Consider the following 11,454-nt stretch of genomic DNA (forward strand, 5'->3'; position numbering starts at 1 on the left):
GGCTCGGAGGCCTTTAAAGAACTTCTCCGTCTCTCCTTTTAAAACCAGCTCGGGACTGGTGGATTCAGTGCTGCCACCTGATTGACCGCTCTGTGCACACCAGCAGCTCTGCTGTCTGATGTCAAGGGTCTCAGTGCATCTTTTAAACAGGCCTGCTGGCGTGAGGCAAACACACAAGTTTGAAAACGTAAAGTGTTTCGATGTACCTCACTCTGAAAATATCAACACAACTTTCTCATCGTGATGCTTGTGAGGTTTTTGCAATTTTTCATCCCTTTCTCTCCCCAGTGCACTGCCTCCTTGCTGGGGTGCTGTGCCCACTGGTAACATGCCCAAGAGGTCATTGGTTTCACACGCACATGTCCAGCACGGATTGTTAGGTGACTATCAGAGGTGGAAACCCTGGGCAAGTTCTTTCTCTCTAACCCCAAATGCACTGGAAGCAATAGGATCCCCCCACCCCCCAAACCTTCCCGTACTGTCACTCTGGCTGCGATCAGCTAACTCAGCGCAGATTGTGGACTGAACCTGGTGCCTTTCTGGTCAGTATGGCTAAGACTCCTCCTGGGATAAACTCACGGAACCATCACTATGGTTATAATCTAGCATGGGTTTTTAAACTGGCCTGTCACCGTACAGACACCAAACCTACCGATTCCACCCCCACCCCCGGCCACCCTCCCCTCCCCTCCCCAGCAGCATCCTACCCATCTGCGACACTTGTGAGCACTTTGTTTCCTTTAAAGATGCTCCCGACCTGTTCGAACTGCATTTAAAAGATTAAAATGCAGCAGGTGAGGCGACAGGGGGCCACCTCGGTGTAGCAAGGTCACCATTAATGCCTGTATCCACCATTTCAACCCAACGCTGTTCTCTTTAAAATTTTAACAATTACAGTGACAATTAAACTGAACCAGTTTTATCCATTAATTTAAGTCCTTCATCAAAAAACTGTATTTGCCGAAGTCGTCGTCGTCCGAGGCGATCAGCATGTCCTTCTTGGCTTTGGCAAGTTTCATTTTCAGGATATCTTTGCGTTCCAGCCACTCGTCCAGCTCCGACTGGCTGTGCGCGAACCTGCACTCATCTCCCTCTGGGCAGGATTTCTTCCTTTGTCTGGGGAAGGCAGAGTTAAAAATACATAAACAGGAACAGATGGAGGCCATTCAGCCCCTCGAGTCTGCTCCGCCATTCAACTGGGTTACTGGATGCACATAGAATTACATAGAATTTACAGCACAGAAACAGGCCATTCGGCCCCACATGTCCATACTGGTGTTTATTCCCCACATGAACCTCCTCCCATTCCTATTCATCTCACCCTATCAGCATATCCTTCTATTCCTTTCTCCCTCATTTGTATTTTTAACTTCCCCTTAAATTCCCCATGGTTGATCTGTATCTTAACTCCATCTACCTGCCTTGGTTCTGTAACCCTTAATCCCCTCACCTAACAAAAACCTATCAATCTCAGATTTGAAATTTTCAATTGACCTCCAGCCTCAACAGCTTTTTGGGGGAGAGAGTTCCAGATTTCCACTCCCCTTTGTGTGAAGAAGTGCTTCCCGACATCACCCCTGAACGGGCTAGCTCTAATTTTAAGGTTGTGCCCTCTCTGGACTCCCCCACCAGAGGAAATAGTTTCTCTCTATCTACCCTATTAAATCCTTTAATCATCGTAAAGACCTCAATTAGATCACCTTTTAATCTTCTATACTCGAGGGAACACAAGCCTAGTCTATGCAACCTGTCCTCGTAATTTAACCCCGGTGTCATTCAATGGTCACATAGTCTACACCCTTTGGCCTCCATCCTTTACTCGACTGGTCTCTCTCTATTGATACAGTCCCCACCGTGTATCGCGGCCGTGTTGGTGTCAACGCGATTTGCCCGCTATACGCAGTGGCCGGTGTAACCTGTGGTGGGCAACGCGATGCGGGGACAACAGGATATTTAGCTGCACCGAAAGCATGGAGGGAATCTCCATCCTCCGTCTCTCCATTTACGCCCCAGTGCCGTTACTCAGTGCCTCGTGTTCAAGATTCTATGTTCTTGGCAAGCCCCGGGCCCATTTAAGAGGCGGTCAGAGTGTGACGGGGGTTGGTCGGAAGGTGTCCGTAGGGGGGGGGGGGGGGGGGGCGAGTTAAATGGGCCGAGCTCACACGGTCACCAGTGACAGTAAGCTAAGTAACGCGTTCATTATAAAACGGAACTGGACTGTTCCCTGTTGCAGGATGCTGTGAATGGGACTAAAGAAAAAGAGACGCCAACTGCTGCTTGAACTGCCTGAAACAGTCAGCGAGCTTAGTGCGTTTCAAGCAGCACCGTTATAATCAACCCTTACAGTAATGGCAAATGATTTGCGGCATTTGCCTGATATAAGCCGCTGTCCAGGGTAAGTGGGGACGGTGCGAGCGGGGGGTTGGGGACGGTGTACGCGGTGGGGACTGTACTATCGTGGTCAGCATTTCGCTTGAGCTTCCCTGTCTTGTTCCTCCTGTGTTTGCTCCTTGCACCATCTCCTACTGTTAACATATTCTTTCCCAGGGCCGCTATTCCCTGGGAGTCCTTACCTCCCTCGATCTTCCCTTTCCTCCTAGAGACGTCAGGCTTTAAAAACTTAAGCTCAGTGTCATCTAACTGCTACTTCTTCATTTACCTCATCGTCTATCCCGGTCTTTTGAACCTTAGCGGCGTCTTGAACAATTGGACTCAGCTTTTTTTTGTCAATAAAACAAACGGAGGGGGGAAATGGGGGAGATGGGATGGGACATTCTTTGCCGAATCATGATAGGGGGTCGGAAGTGCATTTATGAAGATCTCTGTTCAATATTTCCAGTGAGATCATAAATGAAAACAATGATGAAACCCGTAAATGAAAATAATGACCAGTGGAAATCCTAAGTGAAATTACAACATCCTTACACACAGCGACCAAAAAAATCCTTCCCCCATCGCCTGAAATGACCCTCTGCACTTATCTGGTACCGTCCTATGCACAGCTGCTCATGCAGTTCTCATTTCCCTTGCATTTGCCCAGTGCCTCACCTCTCACACAGCTTGAACTCTCCCATGGGGAAGCGATATTGCCAGCAGTTCTGATCATCCTCGGAATTGAACACCTTGTCTTTGTGCTTCTCCGATGTGATGTGTCTCTCCCATTGCTTCTCGCTGTTGCTGTTTTTCCCACAAAGCCAGCAGTGGTAGCCGATCTATTCAAATGCAGTGAACACAGCAGGTTAGCGAGGGGAAGGAAAAATAAATACAAAACCAATCTACTCCCTTCAAATAGGATTACTTCAGTGTCAATAATGACCATCGATTGGTTCCATGGTCTTGCCCCTGCCCCATCTCTGCAAACTCCCCCATCTCTGCAAACTCCCCCAGCGTTATATTGCAGTCTGGACTCTCTGCTCTTCCGAATCTGGCCTGCTGTGCAGTCCCTTGCCCACTTGTCCACTCTCAGTGACAGAACCTGGAGCCATCATCGCTCCTGCACTCTGAAATTCTCTTCCCAAACCCATCTCTCTGTCCCGTTTCATCCTTCCTCACCTACCAAGACCTCCCCAAAGACCATCTCTCTGACAATGCCTTTGGTCACCTTCCCTGCTACTGTTTTGGTGTCTGTTGCCCATTCTCTTGTTTTTGTATGAAGTGCCTTGGGATATTGCGGCTTGCTAAAGGTGCGGCAAATGTGCAGGTAATGATGGTGGCATTGGTGGAAGCCCAAGGCTAAAGACAAGAGGCTGCCACAGAGAGGGAGGAAAATGCCAGAACGGAATTGACCAAAGGGGAGCTCCCATTAAAGGCACATTTGGTAAATGGACGGCACAACCGAGCCACACGTACCACAGTCCATGGTTCAATCCCCAGTCGGTGCTGATGTAGCTGACCTCAGTCAGGGTAGCAACCAGGAGTGCGGCAATTAGCCTGGACCTCCCGGGACCAGATAAAGGAAGGATAGGATATCAGACTGGTCTCCGGCTCCTGGTCAATATCTGGTGACCTTGCTGCAAAGTGCACGTGGGTTGATATTTGATGTGCTCCATTATGACTGGAAGGCTGTTACCAGTGGGGTTCTGCAGGGCTCAGTACTAGGTCCCTTGCTTTTTGTGATCTATATTGATGATTTGGACTTAAATGTACGGGGCATGATTAAGACGTTTGCAGATGATACAAAGATAGGCCGTGTGGTTGATAATGAGGAGGAAAGCTGTAGACTGCAGGAAGATATCAATGGGCTGGTCAGGTGGGCAGAAAAGTGGCAAATGGAATTCAATCTGGAGAAGTGTGAGGTAATGAATTTGGGGAGGGCAAACAAGGTAAGGGAGTACACAATAAATGGGAGGATACTGAGAGGTGTAGAGGAAGTGAGGGACCTTGGAGTGCATGTCCACAGATCACTGAAGGTAGCAGGACAGGTAGATAAAGTGGTTAAGAAGGCATATGGAATACTTTCCTTTATTAGCTGAGGCATAGAATATAAGAGCAGGGAGGTTATACTGGAACTGTATAAAACACTGGTTAGGTCACAGCTTGAGTACTGTGTACAGTTCTGGTCACCACATTACAGGAAGGATGTAATTGCACTAGAGAGGGTACAGAGGAGATTTACAAGGATGTTACCAGGACTGGAGGATTTTAGCTATGAGGAAAGATTGGATAGGCTGGGGTTGTTTTCCATGGAACAGAGGAGGCTGAGGTGTGATTTAATTCAGGTGTACAAAATTATGAGGGGCCTAGATAGAGTGGATAGGAAGGACCTATTTCCCTTATCAGAGAGGTCAATAACCAGGGGGCATAGATTTAAAGTGATTGGTAGAAGGATTAGAGGGGAGCTGAGGAAAAATTTTTTCACCCAGAGGGTGGTGGGGGTCTGGAACTCACTGCCTGAAAGGGTGGTAGAGGCAGAAACCCTTAACTCATTTAAATAGTACCTGGACGTGGACCTGAAGTGCCGTAACCTACAAGGCTACAGACCAAATGCTGGAAAGTGGGATTAGGCTGGGTGGCTCATTTTCGGCCGGCGTGGACACGATGGGCCGAATGGCCTCCTTCTGTGCCGTAAATTTTCTATGATTCTACGATCAGACAGCCTACAGACTCTCACAGTCCAGGCTCACACGTGAAGTAAGGCCTCAGATCACATCAACTTAAAACACTCAGCACCTTCAGGAGAGCTGGCAAGAGAAGTGAGTCGGGGAGGAAAGGGGATCGAACGGATGCCGACGACTTGTTTTGACGTTTGGTCAGAGGTATTACATTGGGAGGGAAGGATTTAAACAATGTAGGGAAGGAAAGAAACTTCAACCTCAAGATAAACGGTGCATCTCAAGTGAGGGAAAAACTGGCCTAAATTACCATGCAATGGTGCCAGCACACACCTCATTGGGCAACCATGTATTGGAACTGGAGGCTTTTAATATCAAAATGATTAAAAGGTTATAGTATTAATCATACAGCACAGAAAGAGGCCATTAGGCCCATCGAGCCTGTGGCGACTCTTTGTAAGAGCAATCCAGTTAGTCCCATTCCCCCGCTCTTTCTCCATAGCCCTGCAAATTTTTTCCCTTCAAATAATTATCCAATTCCTTTTTGAAAGCCACGATTGAAGAATCTGCTTCCCACCACCCTTTCAGGCAGTGCGTTCCAGATCTTAACTACTATTAAGAGTTTAATTCACCACAGTACTTCTGAAGCTGTTAATCTGCTCAACCAGTCCCTCACCTCCACCTTTGATGCTCTTGTCCCCAGTAAAATCCTTGCACTCTTCCACTCTGGTCGTTCTCCATGGCCTGGGCCCCATCTTCTCTCCCTCAAGTCCAAACGGCGTAGACTTGAGCGTATCTGGCACACAGCCAGCTCATCCATCAGTCACTAGATGTGGCTGGACCACGTCAAGTGCTATCAGGCCTCTGCTGCTTCTTCCCCTTGCCCACCAAGACAAACCTCCCCCCACACTCCCCCATGTCCTAGCCCTGATCCCACATCTTTCTCTAGTTTTTTCCTCTTTCTCTTCACTCTCTCTGAGTTCATCTTGTCCATGAGACCCACCTCCTGCTCTCTCAACCGATTCCCACTAAACAGCTGACCACCCAACTTCCCTTCATGGTTCCCATGTTAGGTGACATTGTAAATGGTGACCTCTCCTCAGGCACTTTCTCCGTTCCTTTCAAAACCAATCATCCCCATCTCAAATAGCCCAAACTCATCCTCTCCGTCCTTGCAAACTAACGCTCCATTTCCAGCCTCCCTTTCCTCTGCAAAGTCCTTAAATGTGTTGTCATCTTCCGCAACTCCATGTTTTAATCTCTCCAATCAGGTTTTTGCCCCTGCCATAACGCTGTGACCACGGCCAAGATGCATTTTCCCTTTGACATGGTCAATCATACAATCTTCTTCCAACGCCTCACCTCCTTCGCCCAGCTCTGAGGGACTGCTCTTGCATTGGTTCCTTACCTATCCCATCCACAGGTGGAGAATCTCAAGCAAGGGCTTCTCTTCCCACCTCCCACAGAGTCCCCAAGGATCTTCCTCATCTACACGCTGCCCCTGAAGATATGGGGTTAGCTTCCACATGTAAGCTGACAACACCCAGCTCTACCGCTCCACCACGTCTCTCTACTCTTCCAGTGTCTCTATGATCTCAGGCTGCTTGTCCGACAACCAGACTTGCATGAGCTGCAATTTCCTCCAATTAAACAATGGTAAGACCAATGCCTACGTCTTCAGCCCCTGCCATTCCCTCGCCACCGATTCATTCCCATCCCCCGCCACTGTCTCAGGTTGAACCAGACTGTTCTTGATTAGTATCCTATTCAACTGCGAGGCGAGCTTCCTGCCCCCTTGTAATATCACCTGCCTTAACCCTGCTGCTGAAACTCTCATCCATGCCTTTGTCACCTCCAGGTTTAACTATTGCAATGCTCTTCTGGCCGGCCTCCCATCCTCTGTAAACGTCAGCTAATCCAAAACTCTGCTCCCCATACCATGTCTTGCACCAAATCGCTCTCACCCATCACTCATGTCCTTACTGACTTACATTAGCTCCTGGTCCTCCAGCGCCTCCCATTTAAAATTCTCTTCCTCGTGTTCAAATCCATTCAGGGCCTCGTCCCTCCCTATCTCAGTAACCTCCTCCAGCCCCATAACCCCCGCCCCCCCTAAACACTTTGCCCTTCCAACTCTGGCCTCTTGCGCCTCCCGGCTTCCCTTTGCCATACCATTGGCGGCCATACCTTCAGTTGTCTAGGCCCCAAGCTCTGGGGTTCCCTCCCAACACCTCCCTATCCTCCTTTAAGACCCTCTTTAAAACTCAACTCTTTGACCAGGCTTTTGGTCACCACTTCTAATGGCTCCTTCTTTGGTTTGGGATCCATTTTTGTCCGATTGCACCTCTGTGAAGCACCTTGCGACGTTTTTCCATGTTAAAGGTGCTATATGAATGCAAGTTGTTGATAACCTAATCTAGGCTGACACTCCAGTCCAGTACTGAGGGAGCGCTGCACTTTCGGAGATGCCGTCTTTCTAATGAGACGTTAAACCGAGGCCCTCTTAGGTGGCGTAAAAGATCCCATGGCACTATTTTGAAGAAGAGTTCTCCCCGGTGTCCTGGCCAATATTTATCCCTCAACCAACCGGCTGTGATGGTGAATGGTAGGGTTTATGATTAGAGGCTGAGGTTGGATCGATGATCTGGAGTTTTACATCATTTCCTATGGAGGCAGTGGGAAGCGACAGGGAGAATTTTCTCAGAGCTTTATACAGGAGGTCTACCTGTTACTGGTTGCCTCCTTCAGGAGATTGAGGGTGTTGCGTGGAGTCTATGACAGAACAAACTGGTCTGTGGAAGAATGGGCTTGATAGCTTTTTCCCATTCTGTGCTTTGTGATCATAGCAAGAAAAAAAAAACACGAGGGAGAGACAGAGAAAGGGAGAGCGCAGGAGGGAGAGAGAGTAAGCAAGAGAGGGGAGAAAGCAAGATAGAGGCAGCAAGCAAGAGAGAAAGTGAGAGAAAGAAACAGCGAGAGAAAGATAAAGAGATAGCAAGCAAGAGAAAGAGAGACAACAAGTGAGAGAGAAAAAGAGAGATAAAGAGAGAGAAAGTGAGGGCAAGAAAAAGACAGCAAGCGAGAGAGGAAAAGAGGCAGTGAGAGAAGACTGTTATTAAAACATGTAATGGATAATTTCACAATCCAGTAAAATTGAAACGAATGGATGGAATATGCCAGTGAGTTCCCAGTAGGCTCTCCGCAGGAGGCACTGCCCATGAGCAGGGCTCTGTGCTAGGGCACCAGACTGTGCCCTCACCCCTATACTCTGTAGTTACTACTGCTCAGTACAGCTCTTGTAGTCCCAATGTCACTGGCCTGTTGGTTACACATGACACATCTCATGTCTTTCATAATCAACTTGCCACAACTTCAAAAGGAAGAGTCCGATGATTATTAGAACCTTGGAGGGTTGAGACCCAACTTATTTTTCTTCTTTTAAAAAAAAATTGTACCAAGAACCTGAGTCCCCGTACGTACCCCCACATCAGCATAGTCGGTGGGCATGTGGATCTGCTTCTCGCTCTGCTTGGTGGTGAGAACAGTTGTCTCTCCAGGCATCATTAGCTTCTGGTTCTTCAGCCACATCTCGTACACCTGCTGCATGTCATGCACTGCGCGAAAGAGGTGTCAAATGAAAAGTCTCGGTATACACAGAACAGCGCAATGATTCTCAGCTCCAAAGTACTCTGCGCTGAAGCAGTGGGGCGGCGGGAGGGTTTTTACAGCTGTGATTCCCAAAAGAATAATTTTTGGTGTCAACCTTGGCTCTGTGGGTAGCACTCTCACCTCTGAGTCAGAAGGTTGTGGGTTCAAGTCCCCACTCCAGAGACACTCCAGTGCCAGTATGAGGGAGTGCTGCACTGTCGGAAATGCCGGTTTTCGGATGAGACATTAAACCGGGGCCCCCTCTGCCCTCTCAGGTGGACGCAAAAAAGATCCCATGATACTATTTCGAAGAACAACAGGGGAGTTGTCCCCAGTGTTCTGGCCGATATTTATCCCTCAACCAACATCACCAAAAAACAGATTATCTGGTCATTTATCACACTGCTGTTTGTGGGATCTTGCTGTGCGTAAATTAGCTGCTGCGTTTCCCTACATCACAACCGTGACTACACTTCAAAAAGTACTTGATTGGCTGTAAAGCGCTTTGGGACATCCTGAAGTTGTGAAAGACGTGAGGATACATGGCGACGTAGCAGAGGGCTACTGCTGCTCATGGGTTGGAGCCAGCAACAGTCATTGCCTTCAGGAGAGAAAGGGGGGAAATGAGGGGGAAATAATTACAACACAGTTTAAAAAAAAATCTGCTCACTTTTGCTTTCCTTCATGTATGTCCAGGCGTCACGCTCCTCAATACTGTGGGCGAATGAGCAGTTTCCAATATACTGGCACTTCTTCCCATTTGCCACATGTATACATAACTGGAGAGTAAAGCAGATTGATTTATTTTGGAGTATTTATCCCCACAACGAAAGCCAAACAAACCCTGCGTTGGATGGTGGGGAGGCCCCATGACGTCGCCACACGCACAGCCCGAAGTGACTCTACTTCCAGTTAAGAGCGCCTGAACATAAGAAAAAGCGGAGTGGTCCGCGACACCGTGGAAACTTCCGGTTTTTGGTGGACCGGGTGACATCACCGCTCGTGCGCCGGGTCACCGGGTGACATCACCGCTCGTGCGCCGGGTCACCGGGTGACATCACCGCTCGTGCGCCGGGTCACCGGGTGACATCACCGCTCGTGCGCCGGGTCACCGGGTGACATCACCGCTCGTGCGCCGGGTCACATCACCGCTCGTGCGCCGGGTGACATCACCGCTCGTGCGCCGGGTCACCGGGTGACATCACCGCTCGTGCGCCGGGTCACCGGGTGACATCACCGCTCGTGCGCCGGGTCACATCACCGCTCGTGCGCCGGGTGACATCACCGCTCGTGCGCCGGGTCACCGGGTGACATCACCGCTCGTGCGCCGGGTCACCGGGTGACATCACCGCTCGTGCGCCGGGTGACATCACGGCTCGTGCGCCGGGTCACCGGGTGACATCACCGCTCGTGCGCCGGTCTGTCCAGCGATGTCTTTCTCCGTGACTCAGGAACGTTAGCATAGAGCTTAACGGTTACACTGCCTGACTGGATTAAATTGCACATTCCAGGCAGAATGCTGGGCGAGTGGTGTCCAATCACACCTCCCTGCTTCCTGTGTTATCCATACACTAGTGGACACGGTGTTCTCCCATGAATGCAGCCCGAGAAGAGACATCGACACGAATCGGTTGTTCGGCCTGTGTGAGCTGCTGCCTCTTGTACCCATTGAATCATCCAGCTACATTGCGACTGCCCCTGATGTTTTTGTCTCAACTAACCTGCCAGGCAGATTATTCCAAATGTTTGATACTTTTGGCACCTCTCCAGAGCAGGGAAGGGAAGTGGCTAATCTGCCAGCGACCACTCACACTCCAGGGCTACTCTGGGGGCCAACCATGAGTCAGTGGGCAGCACTCTCGCCTCGGAGTCAGAAGGTCGTGGGTTCAAGTCCCACTCCAGAGACTTGAGCCCATAATCTAGGTTGACACTCCCAGTGCAGTACTGAGGGAGTGCTGCACTGTCAGAGGTGCCGTCTTTCAGATGAGACCTTAAACTGAGGCTCCTTTTGCCCTCTCAGGTGGATGCAAAAGATCCCACGGCCACTATTTCGAAGAACAGCAGAGGAGTTCTCCCCGGGGTCCTGGCCAATATTTATCCCTCAACCGACATCACTAAAAAACAGATGATCTCAATGTTGTTTGTGGGATCTTGCTGTGCGCAAATCGGATGCTGCGTTTCCTACATTGCAACGGTGACTACACTGCAAACGTACTTAACTGGCTGTAAAGCGCTTTGGGACGTCCTGAGGTTGTGAAAGGCGCTATATCATATCATAATATCATAGTAGGTACAGCACAGGAGGAGGCCATTCGACCCATCGTGCCTGTGCCGGCTCTTTGAAAGAGCTATCGAATTAGTCCCATTCCCCTGCTCTTTCCCCACAGCCCTGTAAATGTTTTTCCCCTTCAAGTATTAATCCAATTCAAGTTCTTTCTTTCTGTCTTAACTCACGTCGTACTGTTGTGGGACAATTCAAGTTCTTTCTTTCTGTCCTTAACTCACGTCGTACTGTTTGTGGGAGGTTTCTGCAGGATGGCAGCGGCCGGATGGCAACCCACTTCTTCCGCTCGTTTGACATGACCAGCAGCACCCGGCGCTCTTTGGCCCACCTGTATCGAAAGGACCAGGAAACAAACCTCAGCACGCATCTTTTTTTCTCCTTCGCTAAAAGCTCCCGTTGAGTGCTCCAGTTGCTCAGTGAAGACCTGCACAGTCCAGTGAGCCACACAGACCAGGAGTTTTGCCAGTCTCA

The 11,454-nt window shown here is 49.5% G+C and overlaps 1 protein-coding gene across 2 annotated transcripts in view; it reads right to left on the reverse strand.

Moving 5' to 3' along the window:
* Positions 1 to 690: 690 nt before the first annotated feature.
* zc3h7bb (zinc finger CCCH-type containing 7Bb) overlaps positions 691 to 11,454 on the reverse strand; it is a 92,376-nt gene continuing 81,612 nt past the window's right edge. For both annotated transcript variants that reach the window (XM_067974655.1, XM_067974654.1), the window contains exons 19-24: positions 11,215 to 11,311; positions 11,154 to 11,162; positions 9,370 to 9,478; positions 8,532 to 8,665; positions 3,049 to 3,212; positions 691 to 1,116 (exon numbers count right to left, since the gene is read on the reverse strand). In XM_067974655.1, the coding sequence (XP_067830756.1) occupies positions 927 to 1,116; positions 3,049 to 3,212; positions 8,532 to 8,665; positions 9,370 to 9,478; positions 11,154 to 11,162; positions 11,215 to 11,311 (703 nt within the window). In that variant the 3' untranslated portion in view covers positions 691 to 926. The remainder of the gene's footprint in view (positions 1,117 to 3,048; positions 3,213 to 8,531; positions 8,666 to 9,369; positions 9,479 to 11,153; positions 11,163 to 11,214; positions 11,312 to 11,454) is intronic.

This window comes from Heptranchias perlo, chromosome 40 (assembly GCF_035084215.1).
Source record: "Heptranchias perlo isolate sHepPer1 chromosome 40, sHepPer1.hap1, whole genome shotgun sequence".
NCBI classification, from domain to species: domain Eukaryota; kingdom Metazoa; phylum Chordata; class Chondrichthyes; order Hexanchiformes; family Hexanchidae; genus Heptranchias; species Heptranchias perlo.